Source organism: Diabrotica virgifera, chromosome 5 (genome assembly GCF_917563875.1).
Source record: "Diabrotica virgifera virgifera chromosome 5, PGI_DIABVI_V3a".
NCBI lineage: Eukaryota > Metazoa > Arthropoda > Insecta > Coleoptera > Chrysomelidae > Diabrotica > Diabrotica virgifera.
The window spans coordinates 10,808,304-10,825,461 of NC_065447.1; the positions used below are offsets into that span (position 1 = coordinate 10,808,304).

The 17,158-nt window shown below is 32.6% G+C and overlaps 1 protein-coding gene across 2 annotated transcripts in view; it reads right to left on the bottom strand.

Moving 5' to 3' along the window:
• The window catches only part of LOC114333861 (protein Skeletor, isoforms B/C), a 180,250-nt gene that overhangs the window by 63,730 nt on the left and 99,362 nt on the right, over window positions 1-17,158 (bottom strand). The window contains exons 5-6 of one of the 2 annotated variants that reach the window (XM_028283956.2): window positions 11,484-11,743; window positions 2,476-3,305 (exon numbers count right to left, since the gene is read on the bottom strand). In XM_028283956.2, the coding sequence (XP_028139757.2) occupies window positions 2,589-3,305; window positions 11,484-11,743 (977 nt within the window). In that variant the 3' untranslated portion in view covers window positions 2,476-2,588. Of the gene's footprint in view, window positions 1-2,475; window positions 3,306-11,483; window positions 11,744-17,158 lie in introns of those variants that run through there. The other variant, XM_028283888.2, reaches the window with a different exon arrangement.

Sequence of the window (17,158 nt, forward strand, 5' to 3'; positions counted from 1 at the left end):
TGTCCTACGGCTGCCATATTGGATAATTTTTGACATGTCATTTGAACATCCAATCAGAACAAAATTATAATGCGCGTATGCGCCTGGGTGATGCGTATGCGCCTGGTTTTAACATATAAAAATTCACCCTCATCGCGCGTAAAGAAGTATAACTTCAAAAATCGAATTTTTCCTTCATTTTTTGACATTTTGATTATTTAAACAATGTTCCGGACCTTTTTAAGTGGTAGGATAACTCAATTATTATTATATGAGTTATTTTCAAGCAATTTCTGCAAAAAATATGACTCACCTCTCAACGTCCATCTCAAAACAGATGCGCCCTGGACTAGTAGTGTTATTGATGATAGTGTGTAGTCAATGAAATAATACGGGGTGATCAAATATTTGCCGGCGAGTTGTTATTCAGAGATCTAGTTGCAGTATGCCGGAAAAATTTGTTGTTGCAATATGCCGGTAAAATGTGCTTTTGCAGTCTATAAACATTTTGGTAAAAGCAGAACAAACTATAAGTTATGATATTTTGTTTGTCAAATTAAAGATCGAGAACTACCCTTTTAACTGGAATATATTTTCTATTTAAATAGCAAAATATTAGAAAAGACTAAGTTTTCACTCTAATGGCACATAACATATCCCACCAGAATGAAAACAATGGGAACCTTCTCTGGTTACACCTCCGAGGCTTCTACAATTTGCAAGCCATACGGATGCTGAGACTAAGGAAGATGAGGGAATTCTACAATTTACAATTCACGTCACATCTGCTCAGCGCGGTAAAGTTCCAACGAGACTGGTTCCCTTCATACTCCACACAGAGTAAATGTAAATCAAAAATGCGCAATAAATAAATCAATCAAAAAATTGAAAATGGTTATTCATTTTTGAGCAAAATATTAGTTTGGCATACAGATTTACATCTATTTATAAATTATAAGACCCTGTTTTTCATAAACACTTTTTTTTTGAAAAGTGGTAAAATATTAAAAAATTCATCAATCTTAACAACGCCCGTAACTGAGTTTTCAAACATAAATTTACCGTAAATGAATCATAAATGGTTATAAAGGTCAGAAAAAAACAAAAATTACAATATAGGAGGTCATGAAGGGCATGTAGCTTAAAAGAAGTGACTCAAAATATAGGCTACGGCAACTTTCGTATTTATTGCAAAAGGAAAAGTTGACATATAAAGGAAAATATATACAAAAAATATATACAATGAAAATTGTCAATGAAAATGTGTAATAGTTAATAAATTGAATGGAAAAGTAAGCTGTAGAAATGCTTCTTAAAATGTAATTCGTATTAATTTTTCGTTAAATACAAATGCTTACAATTCAAGCGTTGCACTGGTTATTGATTTTGTTTCTAAAGAAATATCTCAGGTTCATTGGAAGCCATGGATCTTTACTGATCCTTAATAATACCTAAAACCTTTAGTAAAGAAATCTATATTATATTCCGCAAAAAAACTATACAACCATCTTCCTTTACAACTCAAATCTGCAACATCTTTCCCCAAGTTCCGTAAAATGACAAAAGCTCATCTATCTAAAAGACCATATTATTCAGTACAAGAGTTTCTGAATGACTAACTAAGAAATTACAGTAATGTACAAGTAACCAAACTTATCTATATTTGGGTGTCACATGCATGTTAAACTTATTAGTTCCTATGTCTATAAATAGTTTACTTTGTTGTATATTCACTTTGCAATTTCTATAAATTGTTGCAAATATATCCATTTTGTTTTCTTTTCTTTACTTTATTAACTTATATTTTGTATTTATGTATATTTTTTTTTATATTGACGATTTATCAAATTTCAGAAAATTGTATTTGTTATTGTTATTGTTAAATATTATTTATTTATTTTTTCTGACTTTAATTAAGCTTTGTCCATAAAATTTGTATTTTCAGTGACAATAAAGCATACTTCTATTCTATTCTAAAGAGATCAAATATCTATTTTTAATCCACTATCATGTGAAAATCTATGAAATTATATCGTTGTCGTGCATTTAAAACTAAAATATACGTTAAAAAATGTAGGACGTTTTCGTGTCCCAAAATTTACTCAAGATTTGAATTGAATAGAAAACTTTTGACTTCAAATAACCCCATAAAAGAAATCAATTGGTATTAAATCACGCGATCTAGTAGGCCAATTCTGATCACCAAATCAAGAACGACAAGTCTTATCTGCAATTTTTTTCTAGTATTATTTATACAAATACAAATACTGATAACTGGTTGCGCTTTTGAGGCATATGTACATCATAATGTTTGATTGTCAAAATAAAAAATATAGCCATTAATGGAAGCAGTGGCCACTGCCTTGGTAATTCCAAGCAGACAATCATTATTTCATGCGCACGGTTTAATTGACTGCCCACTGATAAAGATCCATGACTCCTTCTCTACCCATCTTATGTTAAACGTTTTTTATAAGTGTTGTAAACGACACAAAAAAACGAAATAAACGATAATACTGCTGGCTTAAGATAAATGCGTACAAAAGGTCCAAAATAAATATACATATAAACTAACTCTACACCCAGAGATCCTTTTAGACACCCTTAGTCTATCCCAAGTGGTTGTAGTTTCCATTTAACTGGAATCTGTTGTACTGCCTGCTCAACTGCGCTCTAAGTTGTTGCTCTTCTTGTAATTTCCTCTCTTGTAGAAGTCGGTCATATATTTGTTGTTCTTCGTACTGCCTTCTATTTTGGTGGTACTGGGCAAAATTCGCCTGAGGAACGTTGCTATATTGAGCCACTTGTTCAGGATGAAAAGATCGCCTGGATATCTGTTCTTGTGCAAAGTTTTGTGGAAATTGTAGTGAAATGGATGGTTTTATATCGACATGTTGTTGTGCGTAATTGATCTGTGGTTTGATTTGTTGCTGATATTGAAACTGAGTGTTTTGTTGTAAGTGACCGAATCTATGTAACTGTTGCAGCTCAAGCAATTTTTGTTCTTGAGTTTGCGGGTAGTTATTATTATGATAAATTTGTTGATTTCGACCTTGGTGATCTTGATACTGATTCTGAGGTTGCTGCACTTGATTAAACGGCTGATACTGTGCCTGTTGCTGTTGCTGCTGCCTCAGCTGTTCATTTGGAACGTAACTGATCGAGTTCTGTTGACTAATATCGTCGTTTCTTCTTCCGATACCGAAAAATTGGAGAAAAGATGGCGGGCGATACGTGGTGGCCTGCAAGTGTCCCCCTACAAACGATGGCCTCGAACTCGACCCTGTCGTACTCGGCTCTTTCTGCGCTTGAACCTGGTGTAGCTTCTGTAACAACAGAAACATTTATTAAACATCGTGTTGTGGAGGGACACTTGCTATACCCACAAGCTCTATTCACCTAAGCTAGCTATATTAAAGCAAGTATTAATATAAGTATTTGGCATTTGTTGTAACTTATTGTTAGGTTTTTAATTTATTTATTATTATTTTTGTTTTTAATTTAAACACTTAATTTATTAGTCTTTATTTTAATTTATTACATTCTGTTATTTATACTAAAACATATAATTTATATCTACAATTATTATTTACAATTTATTTTCAACATTATAACACGCGCACTTCATTCCAAAATAATGAATGAGTCCGTTCAATACAGATTATCTATTCCTGTTCCAGAATTTTCTTTCCGGAGTCTAGTCATTTCAGACTGGGGACTCCATAAACCTGCTTCTATGTGTCGCTAGATTTTTTGATGGTAGATAGTTGCTGGCGCCAGACTAAGATTAGTAATTATGAGAGTTGTGGGTATTTTCGAGATTGCTGTTCTACAAAGTTGTTCGGGGAGAACTTCAGGAAGAAACATAACTAATCTGATTTGACAATGACAAGTGTGGTCTTGCTGAAACGTCATCAAAGCAATGGTTTTATAAAAAACCAAAACTATTAAGTGCAGAAAACCACATGCGGACTACCTCGAATATATTTGTAGCCCAAAAATTGGGTGCGGTAGATCAGATCATTTATTTTCTGTAGGACAACTGATGTACGGACTTTCTCGGTTTCGTTGAAGTGTTGGAAAAAGGCCTTCCTTACGTTTGGGACTGTATAATCATACTCGTTCATCTCTTTCGAAAGTTGTTACGGTGGCATGCATCTCGAGCTTGGCCTTGGCTGTATCACTTTGAAGGTTCAAATTTTCACGACCAAATTCGTAGACTTTCTCTAATTTTTCAGTCTTCTAAAAATAAAATCTAGAGGATGCTTCATTTCTCTTCCAATGATTCGCAATCGATGGAGAATAACCAGTTGCTTTATGTTCTGAACCTCTACAGGCTAACAAGAATAGAGAAATTAAAATACCTATACTAATCTTTTTGATTATCAGCGACAAACATTGAAAAATGTTGACAAACAGTTCTATTACATCTTTCGACCATTCCGTCCGATTGTGGATGGAGACGACGCTTAGTGAGAGTTTTCTTAATACCTCAGATTTTCATTAATTCTTGGATAATTCTGATTGAAAATCTCGTTCTTGATCAGAATGTAACTCTAAAGGAACTTCATGTCTTGATATGACGTGTGTTATGAATTCTTCTGCTACTGTAGTCACTTCTTGATTAAGAAGGGGTGCAATTTCAGGGCATTTACAAAAATAATCCATTGCGACCATTAAGTACTTGTTCTTTCTCTCTATCATCGGAAGTTGACCGAGAATATTTACTGCAAGTCATTTGAATGCTCTCCAAAAAGACATTGTATCATTTTACCAAGACATATTGTTTTAGGACCTTTTCTACCGTTAGATAAATTGCATTTCTTGCATCCATTCGTCTTGCATCTTAGTCTTGACAACTATTCCAGTAAGATCTGTCTCGAACACTGATACGTGATTTTTTGACTCCAAGATGTTCTCCAGGAAGGTTACTGTAAAGTTCTTGCAACACACTTTTAATGTGTGATTTGGGCAATAAAAATAATTGTTGGACTGTACGTACTCCAGTGGGACTTTCCCATTTTCGATATAATAGACCTTTGAAAAGATACAGAGATCCCGTTGATCCCAGAACGCCTTCATAGTTTCAGTATATTTGGCCATTTTCTGGAAAATAGGTCTTACTCCATCTATTAGTCATTCCCATGGAACTTTTAAGTCATTATTTTCCTTTTGAATCTGTTTAGGCCATTCCAGGTGTCTAATCTTCTTCCTGTTTAACTGTGAGCATCTGGAGATTTATAAATAGAAAATTGAAGGGTAACGACTAGGAAAAAAAAGGCCCCTCCATTCTTCTCTTTCGTTAGTGGCTTCCTTATTTTTTCGAATTTTTTTTTTAATTTTAGGCGAGCTCTAGAAATAATTTTGGCCGCTTCATATTACTGTGCTCAGATTAATGCTCCATTTAGCGTTTATTGATGTTGTAATCGGATTGCTTGTTGCATTTCAACATCCTGTAGTTCATCTATGCATATGCATGTCTTTATACCAATTTGTTTCAGAAAATCTATATGTGCTTGAGGGTACGCCAAATGAAATAATCTTTTAATATAGGTTTCAAACTTTGTTTTTCTCAGATGATCAGGCAGTCGTAGCGAATGATGAGGAAGACATGGACTACATGTTTAGAAAACTAAAGAAAGAATATGAAAAATGGGGCCTCAATATGAATAAGTCAAAGACAGAGTATCTTAAAATAGGGGATGATGAAGAAGATCCAGATTTAGAAATTAGAACCACAAAAATATGTAAAGAATATAAATATCTCGGATCTATAATATCTAAAGAAAGCACTACCAAAAGAGCATCGAAAACAAAACGCAGCAGGGCAAAAAAGCAGTAAACATTCTAAACTCTCTACTATGGTCTAAAGATGTAAGACAAAAAACAAAATTGACAATCTATCGTGCCTTGGTAGAGCCTATTATGACTTATGGGGCAGAAGTTTGGCAGACCACGAAGAAATATCGAAATAGAATAGAAGTAGTAGAAATGGATTATCTAAGGAGAGCGTGTGGTACTGGGTGTCTGCGTAACTTTGCACCATATGGGAAACTTTTTTAATATCAATTTTACGAAAAAAGTCATTCTTTATAAAGTGCTCTGCATAGTCTAAAACCTAAGAGGCAATCATCAGATATCAAATTTTGTCAACAGTATACGAGGTATGTCAAAAATATTAATTTCGCTCAAGAGCAAACTACCTTTATACTTAAAAATATCAAAAAATTTTATTATGAAAAGTTATTTGTAATTAAAAACCATATTCAAATATGCAATAACAGCCTTCTACGTAAAAAAAATTTCTGAGATTTTCCTAAATTACCGATTCCGAACATCATTTTTATTTATTAGACATGTAATAACTCTTTTATTAATAATTTTAGAAAAAAAACTTATTCTTCATAAAAATCTGTGCATGGTCTAAACCTCAAGATAAAACTATAAGTTTTCCAAGTTTGTTAATTTTATACGAGGTGTGTCAAATAATATGAATTTAGAAAGAATATAGAAATAATTCTTTCTAAATTCATATTATTTGACACACCTCGTATAAAATTAACAAACTTGGATAACTGATGGTTGCATCTTGAGGTTTAGACCATGCACAGATTTTTATGAAGAATACCTTTTTTCCTAAAATTATTAATAAAAGAGTTATTACAGGTCTAATAAATAAAAATGATGTTCGAAATCAGTAATTTAGGAAAATCTCAGAATTTTTTTTTCTCGTAGATGGCTGTTATTGCATATTTGAATATGGTTTTTAATTACAAATAACTTTTCATAATAATTTTTTTTGATATTTTGAAATATATAAAGGTAGTTTGCTCTTGAGCGAAATTAATATTTTTTGACATACCTCGTATACTGTTGACAAAATTTGATATCTGATGATTGCACCTTAGGTGTTAGACTATGCAGAGCTCTTTATAAAGAATTAATTTTTTTCGTAAAATTGATATTAAAAAAGTTTCCCATATGGTGCAAAGTTACGCAGACACCCTGTATATCCAAAAAAGATCACATCAGGAATGAAGATGTTAGAAGGAGGACAAATATTGTCTATTCCAGTGTAGATATAATTGAAAGAGAGAACTAGTGTGGTATGGTCACATGAAACGAATGAATGAAGAAAGATGGCAAAAGAAAGCTGTAAATTACATACCACAACAAAAAAGAAGAAGGGGAAGGCCTTCAGTTGCCTGGGAAGAAAATGTACGGCACATCATGAGAGATAGAACTGTCAAAGAAGACGAATGGATGGACAGAAAAAGATGGCGGTCGAAATGCGAGAAGTGGCAGAGGCTGTAGGAACCTCGCTTATATAGATAGACATAGGTTTAAAATTTCTTTAAACTTTCATTTTTGACATCGAACTTTCAGCTGACTTTGGAAAATCTTATTAGGTGCTACTGGCATTATCTTGCGTCTAAAGTCTAAATCATAAATGAGAGAGGTATAGCTGGATGCATCCTGTGCAAGAAATTATAAGACGGTTGCTGCCTGTCCTCGAACCATACTGCCGAAAACGTCTTTACAGTATGCCGTCTTAATAGCTTCGACGTTTTGTGTTTTAGAGACGAAAAAAAATTGATTAAGCTCTTATGAAATATAAAAAATGTACAATAGTACATTACAGACAACGAGTTATTTGATGCGATTGAGCGATATAGATCTTATAATCAAAGCCTTGAATAAAAAGTACGCAAATGTTACAAAAAAGTGCGCAGATTATTACTTGCATTTATGCGTCACAAGAAACGTAGATTGGAATTTTTCTGGTCAAACCCAAATTTCATGAAATTTAGTCGTGCCGTTTGCATGACCAAATAATAGTCTCTCCTACGTTTGATGAAATTAATCAAAGGCCGAAAAATATCATTATTTATTATTCTCATGCCATACCAAAGGTGACATTTCTTAGTTTAAAGTGCATCAAGTTAGGTCATAGTTGTGAAAGTCTCCTTGACATCTACAAGGGAGATAAGATTTGCAATTGGTTTTATGGCAATATTTCTTTAAATATTATGCAAGTAAATAAGTTTGGTTTTATTCAGAAAATAATTTTTTATATGCTAGAAATTACTGTGCAGGTACTTATAATTTATTGAAATGAGAGGATTGCGTACTTATATCAGTACCTAAGTAGTAATTGCTGCTTCGAGTTTATGTAACAGATACAAGTAGTATAAGAAGTGTTATCTAATAGGATGCTGTAGTAGGTCTTTGAAATGGTTACATATTATCGAGTCTTGCGACTATATAAATTTTTTACTTTGTATTGCGTGAGATGTCTATTTTTCGAAAAAAGTTTTACCTAAGTATTAAATTTCCTGCACGAACAAATTTATCAGAAAATTATTTCATCTTATGGTTTTGTACAGACATATTTATAGAATCAACTACAATAATCAACGAAATAAAGATACAAAAGCAAATAAGAGACATCGAAAAAGAAGAAAGAAACAATAAATAGTGCTGAAGTGAAGATAAGATACCAGAAGTTATAAATATAACCTTGTCTCACACGTTGGCTTTCAACACCTACAAAAGCTGATGAAAAAGTGTCAACTAGTTTACGAATTACTCTATTTCCTAAGTAAAAAGTTGATTTTTGTATTTAAAAAAAATTTTGGTCTCTTCAAGAACAGCGATAAGACAATGATAACCCCCCCCCCCCCCAAACGGTTATTGAAAAATTGATTGCTTTATTTATTATAGTAGGGTAGGTAAGTATGCTAAATTTGCAGTTACTCGAGCGTTATGGGGACCTATTGGGTTGTGAATATTAGGTCCTAAAACCAAAAAAAGTAAAGTAAAGTTTTCCATTTTAGTGGGGAATTTCCATTTTTTAATTTAATTTTCCATTTACAACAATCGTTTTTTCCGATTTTTAGCGAAAAAATGTGTCGAATAAAATTTACTTATTTTTACGTAAGGAATCCAAATCTACAATAAAAAATGGGGCTCCTATTTAAGATTTTAATGTGTCCCCCCACCTCACCTCCGTGGGTGGTCGTGTTGATGTCATTTGATAGATTTAAAAAAAAATTGAACAAGTATTTTCCATTTTTTCGATCAGACGTTCATTTCGCGAAATATTCGTTTTTTTTTGTGAAATTTTGTGACTCGCCCATTTATTTATTCCCCGCTCAAATCGTCAGATTTTTGAAATATACACTGTTCTGCATGTACTTAACTTACCTTATCTCAATCTGACGATTTCGAGTTTTTTTAACGATAGATTTTTTTTCGTACTCCCCTTAACGAACTCCCCTGTATTAAGAGTCCATATATTGTAAGGGTACATTTACAGGGTACAAGTTTTCTCCCCATTTCTTCTGACGAGCTCGAGTAACTACAAGTAACTACTAAAAATCCCCGCTTGTGCTCCTCTATCACAAGCAATAGTCAAATTAAAAAACAGAACTGCCAAAAAGTCCAAAATCTGTTAGACACAAATTAAATTACCAAGACAGAGACCAAGATTAAATTGCCTTCAATGTAAATAGACTAGAAGAAGAAATAAATAAACAGCTAGAGAAACCCGTCAAACAGAATTCATGTATAGAGACGTCAAGATTGGTTTGATCAATAATATAGGATGTTTTGTTAAGAAGAAACAAGAAACCTATTTGGCTAGAAGGAGAGATGTTAAAAGTATTTGCAGAAGGAAGAAAAGAGGACAGCCAGAATATCAATTGAAAAACATAGAAGAAATCTACATAAACCGAGGTGAAAATTTTTTAGTATTAAAAAAGCCCCAACATCACCATAGAAAAAAGATAAGGCTTTTAAAAAGGAAACAATGAAAATAAAGCTTTTAAATGGTAAACAAAAAAAAGATAAGGCTTTTAAAAACAATGGTTTTGACGCGTTTGAAATGTTTTGCTGGCGAAGAATGGTGCGAATACTAGAGATGTTGAAAAAGTATCGGTGCGTTTTAAGGGTGTGAGCCTCAGAGCCTCACACTGTGAGGGTGAGGAGAAGATAGAAGATGAAACAGAGGGAGGTATAATGGAGGTCAAATATGTAATGTATGTCATTACCAAAGATCGAATGCGAGAACCCTATATTTTTATCTAGATCTATATCTATACCTATACAAAATACAGAATACCTACCTACCTACTGAGAAATACGATTCTCGATATGATTAATGATACTCAAATACAAAAGTAACAAAAGTAATCATAGTAATCAAATCATTTTTATCCCTTAATAAACAGATCGGTGAAGGTCGTTGCTATATCGGAATACCTATGCAAAATACCTACCTACTGAGAAATACGATTCTCGATATGATTACCGGTACTCAAATACAAAAGTAATCATGGTAATCAAAGTAACGAATACTGTAAATGATTACTTTATACAAAAAGTAACGATTTGTAATGAACACTCGAAAGTAACTATAATCAACATCACTAGCGAATACCCTGGACCGCAAGAAGAACCAACGAGTCTATTTTTAAACAGCTGCACGTAACAAGTAAGTACACGGACACAGTGGAAGCGGTTTCCGCTTACGGACAATCCGCGCGTATCCGCTTTTAAATGTTTTCACAATGAATGCACGTTTTTAAATATACACGTACATAGTTAAAGCAGGTTCGCGCGGGCCAACCGCTTTAACCCGCCTTATCGCTTTTGCTCGAATGAGAATTTAGTTTTTTCCGCGCGGTTTTAATGTTTTAATTTAATGTTTGTACAATACAAGGAGGCATTGATTGCTGCCGTTTTTGAAAGACCATCTATTTGGGACACGAGGGAGAACGATATTTCACTTTCTTTCATTATCTTATTTTAAGTTGTGAAATAGATGATGCTATTCTCCATAAATTATTTTTTCGCGATTAAGAAAATGTATACCAACCTTTTTTCTTTTCAGTTTAGCCAAAACGAAATCAAAAGCAATCATATCGTCATCAGAAGACAATATTTTGCTATAAGTTATAGACGCAAATGACAAATTTGAACCATTTTTCTCGCTTTTATCCGTCTTCACTGTGTTACTATTCACGCGCGCGACAACCGCTCAGATTCACGCGGTTTGCCCGTAAACGGAAACCGCTTCCACAATGTTTGTCCCCTAAGATTCAAAACATTGTGACCAAAAAAAGATCACGGCTTAGTTTGGTCATGTAGTGCGTAGAGATGGTCTGGCGAATCTGACATTGCAGGGGATGATGCAAGAAGCAAGAGCCCTGGGAAGATCACCAACAAGGTACGTGGACCACATTACAAAAGGGATTGGAACTCCACTAAACCTTTGCTTCAGAGTTGCAGAGGATAGAGAAAAATGGAGACAATTCAAGATAAATCATTAAAAATTCAAGGTGGCAAGATGTTCGAATAGGACGACTGACTAGAAAGAAGACAAGATCCATAAGGCATTTATTGAATTAACTTCTGAAGCAATAGACATACATTCATTAGTGATTAGTCATAAAAAGCTCATAGATTATAATGTTAAACGAAGTAAAAACATTTTTCCTTACCTGAGGGCTGACACCCAGCATTTTCAAAGACGGTGGAATATTCAGTTCTTGTGGTATAAGCACATGACCAAAGTCAACAGTAAACATCTCGCACCAGATTCCAAAATGTCCAATGTCAAAAACTGTCAAATCGCCTGGAAGTGTAAGTACCACTGTCTTTCTGTCATATCTTCTAAGGGGCACTTCTTTGCCATTCTCGTCAGGGACTCGGATACCTTGTGGAGTAGGTTTGCTGCCACGACCAACCCAGAATTTGGCATCTGCAACAAGAAGATAATTTATTTCCGTTAAGATACTAAAATGTAATGGAAATGGCCAACGCTTACTTATACAAGATAATAAACGATTATTCTTAATAACATATTGCTACTCATTTTTTGTCGATTTGATATAGGTAAACCATTTTACTCAAAAACCCACTTTGGCTATGTCGGATCTTATTTAGCTTATAAAGCGCCATATTTCTTTTTGTAAACCATAGTGCTGTTTCACATTATAAGAATTTTGAACGTGCGAGGGTTTTTTCGTGCGATAGTTTTGACGCACTTGTCCTTTTCACACAATAAGAATTGAGTCGCACGAAGATATTTTGCTGTGTTGTTTGGTATATTATTTTTATTTACACTTTGTGGCTGAGGTAGGTACATGATACGATGTCTGATATGTATCATTACGATGTATCATTACACATGGGTATTTTTTGTCCATACTTTTGTCCTAATGTACTGTAATGCGTATTTAATTCATTTGCAATTTCTATTTTGTCAGTTATTATTTCTTATGTTTTTAATTAAAAGCCTTAATTTGTTTTTATAATCGTTGTTCTACTAAGTTATTTGTGGGATCTTGGATTAGCTCATCTAATTAGCTCATACATAAACTATTCTAAATGGGAAATAAGCCACAATTGAACTACAAAAATGATTTTATTAACGTTTCGACATCCGATTTGGGCGTCGAAACGTTAATAAAATTATTTTTTTTAGTTAAATTGTGGCTTATTTCCCATTTAGACTAGTTTATTATAAAAATTCCACAAGGAAACAGCTTCAGAACAACATTACAATCTATGTTTTTCATGTACAGAATTTAAAAGACCCTCAGTCATCCATTCATTTTTAAATGTTGTTCCTCTCGTTTTAAATGTTGTTTTTAGATAATTTCACACAAGACGTGACCACAGCCCTACTCCAGTTTTCACCGAGTCGTTTACCCTATAAAACTAAATATAATTTCGTAGAATAAAAGGTATATTTTATATGGAGCGAAATCAAATTATAGCGTTGTGTTTAATTTTTGTGCGCTTGTTTGTGTCTTGTTTGACTTGTAGTTCAGGTAAGCTTTTTTTATTTTCTTTCAATTTTTTCTTTGCTTCTCTGTAGAGAACCACGGAGTTTTCTTTACTTTGTGAGAGACTTGCATTTATTTAACTTCCTTTTATCTAGAGCTTACATCTAAGATGTCTAAGGTAAATTTTTAGTTTATTCGGACCTTCGACATCGCGAAAAGAAAGCGTATATTTTTCGGAAAAACAGACTTTTGATTTTTCTCATAGAGATCGAAAACTGATTATTTTCTTTTCATCGAAAATATACTTTTTTTTAGAAATATTTTAGTGTATAAGATCGTGTATAAGATCGTTTAGCTACTTTTCAGTAAAACGGCTTGATTTCATATGTTTAATATTACTTGCGATATAGATTTAAAATTAAAATGTGATGAATTTTCCGAACAAGATGGTTGATTTTTAACAAACTCTTGTGTATGAAAAAAAAACAAAAGATATAGATCTTTGAAACACACTCAGTGATCAAAAGATCCACAGGTACTGGTTTAAAGACCACTCGTACGAAATCAAACAAATGAAATAGAGAATGTGGAAAAATCCCCTTACGAATAACTCACACATCCACTACTTCTGGCTGGGAAAAATTTTTCGAATAGAATCAAAGATCCAAACACCAGTTCTTAGAAATGTGTTTCGCCCTCTTCAACCTCCGTGGGCTCATCGGTAAAGATGAGAGGTTGAATATCTTTAGACACATTCCATCAAAAAACTGTTATGTCTATGTCTCGGATGTTGTTTTTTGATGGAATGTGTCTAAAGATATTCAACCTCTCATCTTTACCGATGAGCCCACGGAGGTTGAAGAGGGCGAAACACATTTCTAAGAACTGGTGTTTGGATCTTTGATTCTATTCGAAAAATTTTTCCCCGCCAGAAGTAGTGGATGTGTGAGTTATTCGTAAGGGGATTTTTCCACATTCTCTATTTCATTTGTTTGATTTAAACTCTTGTGTGATGTCGTTGTTTTCTTCACTGGCGAAGAAGCTAATATATGTACAGGAATTTCTGGAACAGATCCTGTAATTGATGACACTTGAGGATATTTTATCAGGTTTCCTTGATTTGAAAAAATAAATTCGGCAGACAAATATAACAGTACCTATTCAATTAATTATAAATACTCACTTTTTTTACCCCGGATATTTTTAAAATTAAACACCTTATCTCATAAAAGGTATTACCTCCTAACACTACTTAACGTCTTGTAGAATAATGTCTAATTTAAATGCCAACTTTAAGCATTATAAAACACCTTGGCTTCGTGGTAACTTAAGAGTGTTATTACTTGCATTCACGAAGATTATTTCGGATGCAAACAGATTAAAAAGTTTGTCTAGGTTTTATTGCCGTGTATATTTAATAAGCGGGTTGGTAGATAGAGGAAAAATAGACGGAAACTAATTTTAAGCGAAATAATGGCTCACTAATTGATATCAACAGATTCAACATTCACTGTTCTTCGTAGTGAGAGTTGTATCATTCTGATATTTTTTTGCTTATTTATAGTTCTTCAAGTGATATAATATTAGTCTGGGCTGATTATCGGAGAATAGGCCATTTTTGGGAAAAGTTATTTACCAGCAATTTTATTGCTGGAATCGAATCTTATGATTGTATATATTAATAATATATGTATGCAAAGTCCGAAGATAGTGTGCTACTTTTTTTATAAACAAAATGGCGCCCGAAAATCGCGTTTTTTTCAATTTTTGCTCGATAACTCCAAAGATTTTAACTTTGCACCAAAAATACTCAAATAAAAATTCACCGAAATTAAATTCTGCATAGAGAGGTGTTTTTTCCAATTTACTTTGACGAAAACTTTCCCCGGAAAAAGCGGGTTTTTCAAACAAAATCTTTAATTTTCAACAAAACTTTTAGATAAGTAATTGTTAATCAATAATTAAATAACTTGGTAATATAAAATCCCTTTTCGTGTAAATTATAATTCCAGAAGCCGATGGAAATTGAATGAACAGTTTAGCAACAATTGAATTGTTAATTAAAAATTTACGGTCGCTATAATAACGACAATAATTACGATGCATAAGAATAACTATGATTTTTTCATAAAAAGACACTATACCTATCTAATGTACTTTACAGAATTAAAATTGGACTATTTAAGCGGCCTCAGGAATATTTTAAAATTATAAAGAATTTTTTGGCTTATAAACCAATAGAATATCTCGGAAAATATTAAACTAAATTAAATTGTAAAAACGGTATTCGAAAAACAGTGACAGGATGATTCTTCTAAAAGCAAAAACGTTTAATTATGATAAGTAGTTCCTGAGATACAACCGGTCAAAGTTGACCAGAATTTACGGCAAAGATATAAACAATAGGATCATAATTTTTAAACCATCACCTTTTTATTTTTATCCTCTTTCTCCACACCAATTTTTATATGCTCAAAATACTCATAACATATATTATTATAATAAAAACTATCGATAATACGTGTGAAAATTGCCAAAAATAGCAAAATTCCAATCAAAAATTAGGTTGGAGAAAATGTAACCCTCAAAGTTCAAAATAGGTATACGTTAAAAAAATGCATTTTCTCGGCTTCCCATGGACCAATTTCCTTCATTCTTTTTTGTTCCCTAATAACTCGAGTAGAGCCATCGAACTAACGCATTATTAAATGCCAAACTTGCTTTTGATTTGTTTTAATAAATTAATTTACTTATTATAACACAAAATTTTTATTTGTTTAAATAAAAATTGTTTAAATAATTATACAGCTTTCAAATGAGAATATTTAATATTTTTAACTTTAAAAGGTACACTTGTAGTAAGTTTATCTAAAAAAAGCCTACAACTGGAAAAAATATGTTGTTTTCTGTTCTTATAAATAAATTAATACATTATAACAAAACAAAAGCAAGTTTGACATTTAGTAATGCATTAGTTCTATGGCTCTACTCGAGTTATTAGGGAACAAAAAAGAATGAAGGAAATTGCTCCATGGGAAGCCGAGAAAATGCATTTTTTTAACGTATACCTATTTTGAACTTTGAGGGTTACATTTTCTCCAACCTAATTTTTGATTGGAATTTTGCTATTTTTGGCAATTTTCACACGTATTATCGATAGTTTTTATTATAATAATATATGTTATGAGCATTTTAAAGATATGAAAATTGGTGTGGAGAAAGAGGACAAAAATAAAAAGGTGATGGTTTAAAAATTATGATCCTATTGTTTATATCTTTGCCGTAAATTCCGGTCAACTTTGACCGCTTGTATCTCAGGAACCCTTTGCCATAATTAAACGTTTTTTCTTTTAAAAGAATCGTCCTGCCGCTGTTTTTGGAATTCCGTTTTGACAATTTAATTTAGTTTAATATTTCCCAGGATATTCTATTTGTTTATAAGCCAAAAAATTCTTTATAATTTTAAAATATTCCTGAGGCCGCTTAAATATTCCAATTTCAATTCTGTAAAGTACATTAGATAGGTATAGTGTCTTTTTATGAAAAAATCATAGTTATTTTTATGCACCATAATTATTGTCGTTATTAGAGCGACCGTAAATTTTTAATTAACATTTCAAATGTTGCTAAACTGTTCATTCAATTTCCATCGGCTTCTGGAATTATAATCTATACGAAAAGGGCTTTTCTTTTACATTACCAAGTTATTTAATTATTGATTAACAAATACTTATCAAAAATTTTATTTGAAAATTAAAGATTTTGTTGGAAAAACCCGCTTTTTCCGGGGAAAGTTTTCATCGAAGTGATCGGGAAAAAACACCTCTCTATGCAGAATTAAATTTCGGTGAATTTTTATTTGGGTATTTTTGGTGCAAAGTTAAAATCTTTGGAGTTATCGAGCAAAAATTGAAAAAAGCACGATTTTCGGGAGCCATTTTGTTTATAAAAAAGTAGCACACTATCTGCGGACTTTGCATACCTATATTATTAATACATACAATAATAAGATTCGATTCCAGCAATAAAATTGCTGGTAAATAACTTTTCCTTGTATTTTGCTAATTAGCCCAGAGTATATGCAGTTCCTGCAATTGATAGTTAAGATTTGTTTCTTAGGTGGCGCTAGGAGTTATTGTCATGGACAAACTGCATTTCCGCTTGACGTGTCGTCATAGCCTTTCATTAGATTAGATGCTCATTTTGAAGAGACTTTAAAACTATCACAAGTCAGAATAATCTCAGCTATTTTTCTTCTCATAAAAATGAATAATTAATCATTTTCTCATTTTATGCATAGGACTATTTTGGTTTAGTATTGTTTGCCAGCTATTATCGGTCGAGGTACGGTCCTTTGACAACTCTACACCAAAGCAAGGTATCAC